At 45.8% G+C, this 15,372-nt stretch overlaps 1 protein-coding gene across 4 annotated transcripts in view; it reads right to left on the bottom strand.

Annotated features, from left to right (window-relative positions):
* The window catches only part of CHST11 (carbohydrate sulfotransferase 11), a 267,451-nt gene that overhangs the window by 140,221 nt on the left and 111,858 nt on the right, over positions 1-15,372 (bottom strand). For all 4 annotated transcript variants that reach the window (XM_070789646.1, XM_070789645.1, XM_019961219.2 and 1 more), the window contains exon 2: positions 828-913. In XM_070789646.1, the coding sequence (XP_070645747.1) occupies positions 828-913 (86 nt within the window). The remainder of the gene's footprint in view (positions 1-827; positions 914-15,372) is intronic.

The raw sequence follows: 15,372 nt of genomic DNA, 5'->3' as shown, positions 1-15,372 counted from the left end.
TAACTTAAGAATTTGATACAAAATCATTCTCAGAGATTATAGCCAAAGCAGTACATTTCCCCCTCTTTCCCACCAGATATCAAAGGTCAGCTAATGGGTCACTAGTTGTTCATGCATCAGTTCTTGGCATCACAAGCTAACTAATGTTCTCCCAAAAGGGCCAGCCTTGGAGTCTTCTCATCAAGACCCACACACACCAACGCTGCCATCACCATGGCAACGAGGCCTCCTCCCTTTGCTCCTAGCTTTCCATGGAGGGCACTGTGTCTTGGTTGGAGCTTATTTTGCTCAGAGAGGAACTCTTCATAATCAAGTTCAACTTACCATGACAGTCACTTGGCAAAAAGTCTCCCCACACAAGGGTCTTGTCAGACTAGCGCAGTGAGATGCACCTCTTGGGTGCATCATTGGGCTCTAATAATCGGACGTGAGATCTGGGTGGTGAGTTCATCCCCCACGTGGGCCTTCTTTGGGGACATCCACAGGGAGACTGCACAGCCTGGCGGGCTCTGCAATTTCAGAGCCCCTTGCTGGCACCTGCAGCTATGTGGTTCTCAGGGACCCCAAACCTGAGCAGGTTCAAAGCTCAGTCCAGCACTCCACCAAGCCGTTCCTCTCATTCGAAATACCTCTTGCTAGAATCGCAGAGCCACTCTATAGAGAAAGGGTGACCAAGAAGCAACCAGCTGAAGGTAAAAACCCAGGCAGTGGAAAGAAATTTCAAATCCCCAAAGACCAGAATTTTGGAGTTTTTCAATCCCCCTGCCTTCCCCAAAAACTGACACATGGACTCTGAGTGGAGAAGCAAAGAAGTTTCCAGGGCTTACCTGGGTAGGGTTGTAGAGCTCCTGCAGGGGGCTTCGGGACCCCTTCCGGCAACAGATGTCCACACCAAAGGGGTTCCTCCGCATGACTGAGGAGAGAAAGCGAAGGCTCATCAGAAATAGGCAACAAACATTTGCTGTCTGACGAAGAAAAAGGCACAGAGGGAAGAAGAAACAGGTGGGAAAGGAAGAGAGAGAACCAGCTTCTGGCTGAGCTAGTCCTTTGCCCGGTGCCACGGGGCCCCCTGGGTCTCCCCCAGCTTGCAGGCGTGTCCACACCATGTAATTCTCACGTGTCAGGAAATCTTCTTTTGATTTTTTTCCCCCAATCATTTCACAAAAACAGGCAGTGGGTCGGCTGCGGCCCCCGGGCCGCCATTTGTTGACCCCCTACCCTGGTGTTGGTGGGACAAGCCCCAAACACACCCTCTGCGCCCTGGAGCCCTTGCTGGGGAGGAGGCAGGTCCCGTGGGCAAGGGTCCATACATAAAAGCCATTAGAATTTGATTAAGCAGTCGGTCCGGGGAAACACTGGTTCTTTGTTCTTCCACGGTTGCCTCGAGAAGCGGGGAAAAATCCACGTTGTGTTTTTCTTTAATTTATTACTTCATTTTTCATTTCCACCCCAAACGAGGTAAACTGTTAAATGCATGCAGGTTGCCCTCAGCGCACAATGACATAGCAACACTTCGGAGGAGGAAAAACAGCTGTAAAACTTGTAAAATTCTGCCCACCCCATGCAAGATTAAACTCTCCCCGTGGCGGCAGACAGTCGCCCCAAGACCAATGGCTACGAGACCGCCACAGAGCAAAACCCCACCGTGGAACCCATTAAAAGTCAGCTTTTATGGGGGGCAGTATTATTTAATTGGTTTATTTTTCTAATACAAGGCCTTTAAAATGCTTTGACCGTGTGGGGCCTGCGACGTGGGCCCTTTCCCAAGGCCGGCCGCCCTCAGGGCCTCCTCCAGGCCTGCCCACGACTTCCCTGGGCGCCCCGTGAACCAGCTATGGCACTCCAGGCCACAAAAGCCAAGGGGCCTGGTGTGCTTTTTATGGGGTTGACAACAATCCTGCCATTTATGGAGGGTGCCTCATGTGTTGGGCACTTGGGTTCCATATAATCCTTCACACAGTGAAGGAAGGACCTTAACCTCTCTGAGCCGCCCTTAACCTCAGGAATTTGACCAAGGCGGAGGCCATGTGGGGAGAGAGCTGCCAAGCTGAGACTCAAACCTCATTACTGGGCTCCTTCATACCCAAATGATAGCACGTGGGTGTATTTATTCTGTGTGTCTAATACCTCAGAGGAGGTCAAGGGAACAGCACACGCAGAGGGTAGCAGCTAACATTTAGAGGGCCGTGAAAGTGCGCCAAGCAGCGCACACATGTAGGCCACACCACGACCCTAGGGGGTGGGCAACACTACTGTCCCCACTTCACAGATGGGAACACTGAGGCACAGCAAGGTCAGGGAACCCGCCCAGGTCTCATGACTGGGAAGAGGCGAAGAAAGGATTCCAACACATGCAGCCCATGCCCTCAACTGCCATGCCGGACCAACATCAAGTGTCAAGTCCACCGCGCATCTCAACAGTTCCTGCTGGCCCCAGACCAGGATGGCTGGCCACCTCTAGGACAGGTGATTTAGAATGTAACCCAGTGTTACAGGAGCCATCAAAATGATGTGACAGGACAGAAAAACTATTAACAGTTATTATCTGTATTCATTTTCTTACTCAACAAATTTTTATTAAACACCTTGGATATGCCAGACATCAGGTATAGGGGGCAGAGACCCCCTCCATTGTATTCATGCTGTTTCTCTGGTGCTTGGCACCCAGTAGGCACTCAAAGAGGTTCATGAATGATGTAGGATTCAAGGCTTCCTTTACACCCAGCAGACATTGTTTCCTGCTAGGTAGAAAGGAAACTGCCATTGGCAACAGGCTGCTGTTATTTTTTTCCTTTGAAAATGAAAGGTCTGATGATCAAAAGCCCTAAGAAAGGAATCCCTAAGGACATTTAACAGTGGCCTTCTGCTGCCCACCCACCACGAGTTTTCTTTAGCTACAGGACTTGTTTTCTCCTTTCTAAACATGAACGAAATGCAAGACCATTTTGTAAGAATCTAACTGGTTCAATTCACAGTATGATTTCTTGGACCCAGAAAACAGTTGTGTTTACAGATATGCCTTGACTTATGATGGGTTTACAGAGAGGGCAATGGCAACCCACTCCAGTACTCTTGCCTGGCGAATCCCATGGACGGAGGAGCCTGGTAGGCTGCAGTCCATGGGGTCGCTAGGAGTCGGACATGACTGAGCGACTTCACTTTCACTTTTCACTTTCATGCACTGGAGAAGGAAATGGCAACCCACTCCAGTGTTCTTGCCTGGAGAATCCCAGGGACAGGGGAGCCTGGTGGGCTGCCGTCTATGGGGTTGCACAGAGTCGGACACGACTGAAGCAACTTAGCAGCAGCAGCATGATGGGTTTATCAGGACATAATCTCATCCTAAGTTGAAAATATAAGTTTAAAAATGCATTTAATACACCTAACCTCCCAAACATCATGGCTTAGCCTACCTAAAACATGCTCAGAACATTTCAATTATCCACGGTTGGGCAAAGTTATCTAACACAAAGCCTATTTTATAATCAAGTGTTGAATATCTCATGTAATTTGTTGAATATGGTTGCTGTTGTTCAGTTCCTAAGTTGTATCTGACTCCTTGCGGCCCCATGGACTGCAGCATGCCAGGCTCCCCTGACTCCCACTATCTCCTGGAGTTTGTTCAAACTCATGTTCATTGAGTCAGTGATGCTATCTAACCATCTTATCCTCTGCCACCCTTTTCTTTTGCCTTTAGTCTTTTCCAGCATCAGGGTCTTTTCAAATAAGTCAGCTCTTCACATCAGGTGGACAAAGTATTGGAATTTCACCTTTAGCATCAGTCCTTCCAATGAATATTCAGGGTTGATTTCTTTTTGGATTGATTGATCTCCTTACTGTCCAAGGGACTCTCAAGAGTCTTCTACAGCACCACAGTTCAAAAGCATCAATTCTTTGTCACTCAGTCTTCTTCATGGTCCAACTCTCACATCTGTCCATGACTACTGGAAAAACCATCCCAGCCCATTTTCAGAGAAGAAAACGGGCCCCAGGAGGGCATGGAATGGCCAAAAGCCCCATGGCAGGGCTGGGAGAGCAGGACCAGGCCTACCCCACCTCTCCAGGCTAACTGGTCCTCCCCAACCCCAGGCCCTGGCAGCCAAGCCCCATGCAGGCCTCATCTGCCTGGTCTCCTGCCCTCTAAGGGAGTGCTTTGTGCATAGTAGATACTCACACATGTGTGTCAAATGAATGAAAGTAAAACAACCGGTCATCTGAGAGTTTCAAAGATATTTTTTCAGCTAAAAGGTATCAGGCCAAACCATTTCCTAACAGCAAAGAAGAGAAGTTAACATGTTCTTTCCTAGCAAACTTCCTCAAAATTCTTTTATTGGCTTTCTTAGTCATAGGAATTAAACAAACAAAAAGCAAAAGTAATGGTGTGCTCTCATGGATCTTGGAGGCACCTTCAATGAGTCTGACAAGCACTCCATAAATATTAGTCTGCCATACTGTCTCTCCTCTACTCCTCATGAGCACCCTGGAGGCAGGTGGACTCACATCCATTTTAAAGACCAGGACACTGAGGCTCAGAGAGGTTGAGGAATTTACCCGCTGACATAGCTAGTGAGTGGCAGAGCTGGAGTCCAAACCCTGCATGCTCCCCCTACTCCTCTGAAACGAGACATATTACAGGTCCCTGACATTACAGGTCATGGACATGCACAACTGGATAAGGCCAGGCAAAGGAAAAAAAAAAAAAAAAAGCAGTCCTGAATACTGAGGCAGTGTTCTCCAGCCAACCAGAGCCTTCAGGTGTGTTACAGACACTCAGCACACTTGTGTTCACAGGGGACTTTTCAGGAACCCCAAACACTGAGGTAGGAGCTGGGTTCAGCCTAGGTTGTCGCTAATATTTAATTAACAAACTTCAATTTTCCAACTTTCTATTCCTTCCTTCTCACAGTCCCTTCAACAGGAATAGCCCAGAGCCATTCAAAACGATCCCTAGATCCACTTCTCCTTAGTGGAGACCCTACAACCAGCCAGAATATTGAGGCACCTGGGGTTCTTATTTGGGGCTAATCTGAACCCTTACTGTAGCTAGTTCTCATGTCAATCTCCTCTCCTACTGTAAGCTCTCAAAGCTCCTGATGCCTAGCCTGTGGCTGCAGAACTAAAATGAATTAAACTTTTGGCAGATGAAGGTCAAGGGTATAAATCTAAGAATTAGGTAGATGCGTTCGGTGTAACTCAAAAAGAGAAAGAACACAGCTTCATCTAAGAGCCAGGAGATTTACTGCATAGAAACCTTCCACCAAAGGACTCTGATTCTCAGCTTTGAAGAATATACTTGTATAGAGTACATTTCCCTGTTGTGAGAAGACCTTGGCTATCAAATATGCTCACCAAAACCAATGGCAATCAATGGCATTCCGTCTTTTAGGTGATCCTGGGACATCTGTGAAAATGTGTCCCAAGCAGAGGGTTGTGCTGACTTTCAAGAAGCCCAAGATCCCTGTCCAAGTGCAAACCAGCTGTTAGTCAGATAGGTTAGTGCTGGCAGAGGCACACTGGCCACAAGAAGAGCCTTTGGAGACCAGCAAAGGGACTGGGTATGCACAGCTGGGGAAAAGTGCCCTCTGAATTGGTTTTGATTGAACAAGAGAAATGGCAGGATGCAAAGCTTAGTAATGACCTTCCTGACTGCTAATGTTTGCTCTCTGCCCACAGAGGCAGTGTGGAAGAGGTGAAGGCGAGAAAAGGGGGAGGATAGGGAGAACCCAGTGGAGCCTTCCTTGCCCCCTGCCCCATTTTACAGAGTGGGCCCTGGACACAGGAGCATAAGGGACTCGCTTGAGGCCCACGGATTGTCAGAAGCACAGCTGTGACTAGAAAAGGGGGCTCCTGACTCCTGCTCTCATCCCTTTCTCCTTTTGTACCCAGTTTACATGTTTTCTTGGGCTTCCCTTGTGGCTCAGCTGGTAAAGAATCCACCTGTAATGCGGGAGACCTGGGTTTGATTCCTGGTTTGGGAAGATCCCCTGGAGAAGGGAAAGGCTACCCACTCCAATTCTGGCCTGGAGAATTCCATGGACTCTATAATCTACGGGGTTGCAAAGAGTTGGACGTGACTGAGCGACTTTCACTTTCACTACATGTGATGCACTGTTTCCCTGCTCTGTTTTATTTAATACTAGTCCAACTTATTGAATTGATTTTACAACCAACTGATGGGTCATGACATATTGTTCAAAACTCCCCGACTTAGATATCTTAGAAGAGTCAGGTCAGGGACAAGAGGGCTCACTGAGGTTCAACCTGAGCTTGCTGAACACAGTAACTACTGATGAGGGGAACTCAGGACTTCCACCCCTGAAGTGTCCCTCCCTGGTGTCCCCCACTGTAGTCAACACCACCACTATGCACCTGTCTGGGTGGACATAACAGCCAGGAGTCATTCTTCATTCCCCGCTCTCACTCACCATCACCCCCCTTCTCCATCAGCTCATCTTGGCCCCTCACACCTGGCCCGAGCCACCATCACCTCCTCTGGGGCTAGGACCAAATCCTCTTTTTTGGCCTCTGCTGCCAGCTTGGCCTTGTTGCTCAGTGGTAAAGAATCTGCCTGCCAAGCAGGAGATGTAGGTTCAGTCTCGAGGTGGTGAAGATCCCCTGGAGGAGGAAATGGCAACCCATTCCAGTATTCTTGCCTGGGAAATCCCATGGACAGAGAAGCCTGGCAGGCTACAGTCCATGGAGTCACAGAGAGTCAAGACACACTGAGCGACTAACACTTCAGAGCAGTGAGCCCAGCAGGGGGACAGGCAATCAGAATGGAATGAAGCCACCAGGTGGGGTTTGGTCTTCCATGGGAAGCCATTTGAATTCAATACTTAGTGTCTTGAATCTGGGTCATGGACTATAAGAGCCCCCATTTAGAGGCAGAGCTCAGCTCCTCAGCCAGAGGTCAGCTCACAAAGACACTTCCAGCCACAGAGGCAGTAACCCCAAAAACTGCTGGAGAAGGTGACCCCAAAATTGTTTGAGATGTCAAAATTGCTTCCTTAAAAACCCAGCATGATCTCAAGGTAAGTACCCAAAAAAGTCCAAAATTGGCAAGTACAAAGACAGAGAAAGTCAGCTAGTGGTTGCCTAAGGCCAAGGATGGGGACAGAGAAGAGGGATAGTAAACAGACACAAAAGTTCTTTTTATGGTGATGGAAATGTACTAAAATCAGATTGTGGTGATGGTTGTGTACTCTGCAAATACACTAAAATTCATTGACTTTTACACTTAAAATAAGTGAATTTTTATGTAAATGATATCTCAATAAGGCTATTTTTTAAAATACGGACAGACATGTTTAAGAAGAAAACCCACTAAGATTCGTATTTTTAAGATGTTGACCTACTCGAGTAGGAGGATTTACCTTGCCATGCGGGCTACAGTCCATGGGGTTGCAAAGAGTCAGACACAACTGAGCAACTAACACTTTCACCCATATGAAGGATTTAATTGAACAATTTATTCGACTTGAGATTTTAAATTGAAACCTTCTAAGTTTACATATAATATTAGAACATTTAAGAAACTTAACGTGTGTCATTGAGGTATTGGATTTACATTATTTAAGTATGTTTGTTAATCAGACATCTGAAGTCTGACTTAAATATATGAAATTTTAAAGAGCAATTTAAAATATTAAAGGTAGGTGAAGTTCCTTCAAGGGTCAATTATTAATCAAAGACTACCTTAAATGTAACTGTTAAAAATTTACTAGATTTATGAGTTGAAGAGTAAAATTCTTAACTTAAAGGATATCTTGCTAGATTTGCAACTTAAAAGTTTTTTTAAAAGCTTCTGTCAGTTGTACACAACTGTCACACTCAGTGACATGAAAACACTCACATTAACAGAAAATTAACAGGCATTGACACCTTTGGGTTAGGCCAAGGGTGGAGAGGTTGAGCATCTCAGATGAAGGCAAAGCGGCCCCCATCCCGAGACCTCAGCACAAATTCCTGAAAGCCCCTAAGCGGTGGATGCCTTTTATTGTTGAGAAACCTAAGAGCCTGTGGAAAAACACAGTTCAAGGAATTAAATTGGCAGTTAACCTAGGAAAACCCTTATAAATTACCTTTTATGTTCACTTAAATAAAACGAGAGACAGCATGGCAGTCCAGATCATACTAATTACATTCTCCACACCTTGAAGGAGTAATTATGGGCACGGTACAGTTAATTTTCATTTACCTTTCCTTGCCTGCTGGAGAATTTCTACACTCTCCCCTGCAGTTTCCTTGGCATGTTTTATAAATCTATTTTGCAGTGATGCAGATAATATGCCAAAATACTTTCTTCCCTGTGGCTGGTGCTCCAAGTTTGATTTTACGACCTGGAGACGTTTATGTCTGCCTCTGGGGTTCCCCCACAGCTTCAGACTCACGGTATAAGAAATAACGGGGCGGCTTGAGAAAGGAAATATTCTAAGTACCTTTCCTTAAGCTACTCAAGCACGGCAGAGCATTAACCCCAGACAGGAGAATAGGTCTCTCCCGTCGAGTACACAAAGCTAGTTGGCTCCGGGCCGGGTCATTTCCTGCCGACACAGTCAAGCTGCACTGGGTACCCCTATCTCTTGCACCGGGTTCCTCCACTCACTCCCTACCACACATCCTCTTCTAAGGACCCATCCTCTCTAAACACCATCAGGTTAAAACTTGCTCTTGCCTCTGCTGCTGGTTTCTTTCCCATTTCTCCACCCTCAATTCATGTCCTCTCAGAACCTCAGAATGGAACCTTATTTGAAGACCGGGTCTTGGCAGATGTTATTAAGAGATGTAGTCCAGGATTAGAGCAGGTTCTAAATTCAATGACTGGTGTCCTTATGAGAAGAGGAGAGGACAGACACATATACACATACACACCCGCACACACATGGGTACTTTGTTATGGCAGCTCTAGGAAATGAATACACACGGGTTCACGTCCTACGTGACCCTGACAAGAGAGTCAGTCTCTCAGCCTCAGTGACCCCATCTGTAAAATGGGGATAATGATATGCCTACTAAGTTAGGGATGTTGTGAGGACTAAATAAATTCATCTATGTCAAGTGTTTAGAACAGCACCTGTCCAAGGTAAATGCATAGCACACTATAATTCCTGATATCCACTGCATTCTTTCCTCGATCTTCCCAAAGAGCACCTCAAAATCCTCTTCTAGTCCAACCCCAAATATCAAGGCTGCGCACACGCTATACACACCATCTGTGGACACTACATTATTTCATGAATGAGAGAGGAAGTCTCGTCACAGCAGGTGGTGTACGATGGAGGTCTAACCATTCTGCTCAAAATGAGCATGAGGCAGAAGCTTGATGCTAAAGCAGAGATGATCAGACATTGTACATACCTTTTCCCCAAAAGCAAGAGCTAGAGACTGTCTCCCACAATGAAACACTTACTCCCAGTAATAAAGAGCTGGAGGCGTCCAAGGCAGTCAGTCACCCATCTACACAAACCCACATTTTCATTTCCATATGTCTGGATAAGTTACGGGAGAAGGCAATGGCAACCCACTCCAGTACTCTTGCTTGGAAAATCCCATGGACGGAGGAGCCTGATAGGCTGCAGTCCATGGGGTCGCTAAGAGTCAGACACGACTGAGAGACTTCACTTTCACTTTTCACTTTGATGCATTGGAGAAGGAAATGGCAACCCACTCCAGTGTTCTTGCCTGGAGAATCCCAGGGATGGGGGAGCCTGGTGTGCTGCCATCTATGGGGTCGCACAGAGTCAGACATGACTGAAGCGACTTAGTAGCAGCAGCAGATGAGTTAAAGATGGAAATTGTCTTTTTAAAAATTGTTCATTTGTATTATTTTCTCCTGACATGTTTCTGGCATAAGACATTAGCAGAGAGAATGCTGATTTAAAAAAAAAAATAAACCCCCATATGCACTACACCACTAGAACCGTGTAGGTGTTTACTGCCTTCAACGCCAACAGTCACCCTTGGGAAATTACACCAAGGGAATAATTCAAAAGAAGTCAAAAGATTTATGCACAAAGATGTTTACTATAATATTTCCTGTCCCATGGCCAAACACTGTAAACACTCTAAGATGTCCAAGATGAGAAAAATAATTTCGTAAATCACAGTTCACTTAGGTATGTCGTGAACAAACTGCGGTACATTCATAACTTAAAAAAATGATACTGTTATTAAAATAATGTGGAGACATGGAAAAGGGATTTAAGTAAAAGCAGCAGAATTCATAATATCATGAGGATCAGGATCTTGGCTAGGTAAGTACACAGACATAAAAATGAAACCAATTGTCAGAGTGCCTCTCGCCTTCTTCTATATATCATTTTTCCCATTTCAAAAATGATGGCTTCAACGTAGTACTTCAACATAATACTAGATACAAATCAACTGTCGGTGTTAAAGGTGCTACTGGAAAGCCCCGAGAAGTTCTAAACAAAAAGCTGGAATTTTCCCGAGGAAGACACCAAAATTTTCTGCAACCCCTGATGTGGATATTCTTCAATAAATCCAACAGATCTTTGAAAAATGAGATCACTTTGTTTTTGCCTGTCTCAGGATCCTAATTCACTGAAGTGTAACTTACGTTGCCACCATCAAATGGTATAGGGATGAGGCAGGTGCTGGAGACGATCCAAAAAATGAGTGAGGGCGAGGCTCAGGATGGGCACAGAGAAGGCACACGGGGGTTTGGGGGGAAGCTAGGCTGCACTTCGAATGTTATTTTTCTTGAAATATGGTCAGAGGGGAAAGACCACTGTAGCTGCCTCCTGTTACCAGTGCCCATGCTCTCGCCTCTCCCTCCCTCCCTCTTAGGGAATATCCAAGATGAGGGCTGAACCTCACACCACAGTTCCTCTGAAGACATGCAGTGGGATGGGAATGAACCCAGGAGGCGCAAGAAAGGACTTGAGCTACTTTAGTGATCTTCCTCAGAAAAATGTTTCCCATTTTTAGGCTTTTCTTCAAAAAAAAAAAAAAAAAAAGGCAAGCCTTTGTGACAATACAAAGGGACAGAGTTCCATCTTTCTCCGAAAAGGAAGGAAGCTGTGCACAATATCCTCACTGCCATGATCAGCAGGAAGGCATGGTCTTTTGGTGCAGCACGCATGTCCAGACTGGGTTTAGCTATTAAAATTCCTTCAAAGTCAGCCAGGCAGGCTCTATTTGTGCAGGCAAATTAAAAAGCTGTAAAACAATAAGACACTGTTTGCAAATGGTCCCAGCTGCAAGAAGATATGAGAGCCACATGCTTTCTATATGAGACGCAGCCAGGTGTGTTAGAAGCAGTTCTGATTCAGGACTTGCGGCCACCTGCTACCTGGTGACCCAGGGACAAGGGGGACAGGAACAAGCAGGACATATTTTGAGTTCCTATCATAAACCATGCCAAATGCCAGGCACTTTAGTAAATGTTATTTAACCTTCCTTTCTTCGACACCATTCTGAAACGTGTTATCATTCCCAATTTACAGACGAGGAAACAAGGGCAAAGAGGTATCTGCAAAGTCACACGGCCAATAACGAACAGATTCCCTACTAATAGGGCTTCCCAGATGGCACTAGAGCTCAAGAATCTGCCTGCCAATGCAGGAGACATAAGAGATGCAGGTTCGATCCCCGGGTGTGGAAGATTTCCTGAAGAAAAAAATGGCAACCCACTCCAGTATTCTTGCCTGGAAAATCCCATGGACAGAGGAGCCTGGTGGGCTACAGTCCGTGGGGTTGCAAAGCGTCGGTCACAAATGAGTGCACACACGTGTGCACATGCACACACGTGCACACACACAGCCAGTAACTAACATTCTCTACTAATAGAGCAGGTTAAGTGTTTAGTATCCCTAAGTGTTATCAGTAGAGATCTACCGATGTGAAAGACATGAAACACACCAAAGCAGCATTTTACAACCCTGGGTCCTGCCTTTGTCAAGAATAATACTGTGAAAATATGTCAATGATATTTAAACCGCTTGCTCAAAGTACCGGCGTGGAGTTAACATATCTGTGTGACACAGCTGGGTCAAAATGCTGACATCAAAGTGTTCAAACATCACGGATTTCATTGCCAAAGGACAGAGCAAAGTGGCTAAAGATATTAGCCCCAACGATGGTAGAATTCCTGCTTCAATCCCAGCTCCTCCACTAGCCAGCTCAGTGATCTGCAAGTTCTTGACCCCTCTGTGTCCTAGTTTTCCTCCCAAGAAGATGGGAATGAGAGAACTTGCCTTTCAAGGTTATTAAGAGGATTACATGAGATGAAAGCATCGAATACATTGCTGGTCATGATTTGTGGCATTTCCATTTTTTTTTTAAACATCTCTGAAATTGAGGTGCATCTTACAATTGGTGTCTTTTTAGATTGAATAAAACAGGAAAGGATAAGATGATGATGATGGTGGTGGTGGTGGTGGTGGTGATCCCTGACTCCCTCTACAGATCTGCGGGCCTCCCCACATCCCTATCTCCATCTCCATGCCTCAATTTAAGTCCAAACCCCTGAAAAGAACGTGTCCTCTGCCCTTTCTCCCTTCTCCTCTCTCTCCTTTGGCTGCAAACTTAATGCTTTCTTTTCCAACCCAAGACAAATATCCTCAAGTCCAAATGACACAGTGCCACAGCATCAGAATGTCCTGTACCCTCTGAGGGTGATCCCAAAGAGAGGGTTCGCTCAGGTACAGGCAGGAAGCTTCAGGATAACCAGCCCCCTGAGACAGCCCAGTGCCCAAGCCATTCATCACCATGCCAAGGCCCCGCCCTCCGTGTCTTGAACACTACTGGAAGCCACCACACCCTGTGAATGTCAAGGCAGAACGGGGAAGTGGGTCTTCAGCATTATCAAGAAAGATCCTCTGTTATTAATATAAGACCCAGCCATCCTCCAAATAACTGCCCAGACTTCAGTACCGGCGGGTAGAACAAAGTGGCTAAAGATATTCATCCTACGGGTGACAGAATGCCTAAGGCCAGAAATCCCAGACAGCGTCGCCAATGTTTCGCCACTAAATCAAATAACCAGCTTTCTATAAGTTTGAAAAACTTCAACATCAAAAGCAAACAAATAGCAGGGTGGGAGGGAGGCTCATGAGGGAGGGAGAGGATATATGTCTACATACAGCTGATTCACTTTGTTGTACAGCAGAAACTACCACAACACGGTAAAGTAACTATACTCCAACTTAAAAAACAAACAACCAGCAAACAGGGGTTGAATTTTCTCAATTATCAAGCCTTTCTCCCATAAACTTTGTTAAACAGTTGACATCATTATGCTTGATATATATGTGAACAGATACATACATATATGGATAGAATACTAATACCGCAAAAACATTACTAGATCATTGTGACTTCCCGGTAATTCTCCATCTGACCAGCAGGAGGTCAAGGAGGTTGGAATCCTGGAAGCAGGACCCAAGACCATAAGAGTGAGGCTCGTAAGTCAGTCCACAAGCAGGATGCACCTGCTTCTAAGAGGTTCTGAAGAGAGAAGCAAGCTCCTGGTTGTCCAAGGTCAAGGGTGAATGACTTCACCGAGAAAGAAATCAGGACAGAAGGAGCAGGGCCACAGAGACAGAGGAAAAGCACTTTGGCCTTTCACTTCCTTCTGATAGCAATAAATGTCAACGCTTGCTTTTCACGGTGAGCATAATTGAGCCTGAGGGTATCTGGAAACCTGCAGCCTAACATCAAACCTAATTGACATAATTAAACCTTTTTGTTTTAACATCCTGACCTTTACTAGCCCATGCATGTAGTAGTCAAAGCTGGCTTCTCTGTGGCTGAACTGTACTGAAAACTTTAGCCAAATCGAGAAACCAATTTTTAGTTTCAATTTTCTTTTATACTCTTGCTTAAGCCTAGACTCTTCCTTCTCGTTTAAATAAATCCCCAAAGATATTTTATCCCCCAAATTTATAACGTATGGGAGATAAGTCACAAATGATTTCTGGCTTCAGTCTCCTAATGAAATAACTGAAGGGCCGTGAAAGCAAAAAGGAGAATAGTGTTCTTCAAAGTTCAGGCCCTTTTCTTCAAATGTCTATCAGAAATAAAAGGGACTGATAACTTAGGGATGACCTTATGCGACCATTATCTGTGGTCTTCAATTACAAATAGCATTCCATGTGTCTCTCAATTATCAATGCTGGTAAAGGGTGTGAATGGCTTCTCACAAGCAGCTAAAATATCCCTTCTGGTCAGCTGGGACTGCTAAACAGGCTCCTTGGACATTTAGCTCGTATCTCCAGATATATCTGGCCTCAAAAATTACTCAAACTACCTTGCATTTTGTGAGCCGAGCAGCAGAATTTGGCAAATGGAGACGGCACAAAATATATAAATGATTTGGGCTGTCCCTGGTGGCTCAGATGGTAAAGAATCTGCCTGCAATGCAGGAGACCCAGGTTCAATCCCTGCATCAGGAAGATCCCCTGGAGAAGGGAATGTCTCCTCACTCCAGTATTCTTGCCTACAGAATCCCACGGACCGAGGAGCCTGGTCCACGGGGTCCCAAAGAGTCAGACACAACTGAGCAACTAACGATGCACTTTCTCGATTCAGGAAAACTCATCTTCAGATTTTTTTCTATTGCAAGCAATCTGGTCAATGGGAGCCGGAGTTCAAGGACTAGGAAGGTCTGATGCAGTGGAACGTCAGTGGGCTAGAGACCAAGAAGCCAATGTTGGGCTGGGTTCCTAGCTATCAGGGTGACCTTGGGTAAGGACCCACACCCTCTTTTCTTGGTCTCAATTTCCTCATCTTTAAATAAGGGGGGTTACTCTATTTGAGATCCCTTTCAGCTGCAATATTCAATCCTGCTGTAACTCAGTCCACTCGCTGATTCAAGGCCCTCCCTCCCCTGCACTGCTGTGAGGCTCACCGAATTCCACTGGCAACACACTCCAGCACGGAACAGGCCAGCTTTTGTAGGCATCCTCCGAGTGGTAACCACAGAAATGAACCCAAATGCACCAAAAAATGTAAATGGGTCGTGAGCCCTCTCACACGTATGAAGTCAGCAGTGTGAAATGTAGAACAAGACTGTCTACAGATCTTTTGTTGACACGGGGTAAAATAATCTCCTCTTACATATAAAAAGACCCATTTGTTCAGTTCTCAATTTGATCGGTCTTGCGTCGGCAGCGTTTGAAACCCTAGCCTCAGTCATGACCGTGGGTTGTCTCTTACCGGCACACATATACAGGGGGGAAACGGGTTCTTTACAGAGATAGCCTCTATTCTGCTGGGGAGCTGGGGGAGGCAGGGGAAGTTGCCTTTGGCATTGACCAGCCTTTGGCATTAACCAGACAATGAACTCATCCTTCTTCCTGGCCCAGAAATAGAAATTGAGCATTAAACACAGCTCACCAGCCTCTCAGA

Source organism: Bos indicus, chromosome 5, assembly GCF_029378745.1.
Source record: "Bos indicus isolate NIAB-ARS_2022 breed Sahiwal x Tharparkar chromosome 5, NIAB-ARS_B.indTharparkar_mat_pri_1.0, whole genome shotgun sequence".
NCBI lineage: Eukaryota > Metazoa > Chordata > Mammalia > Artiodactyla > Bovidae > Bos > Bos indicus.
This window is presented reverse-complemented; position numbering and strand designations above follow the sequence as displayed.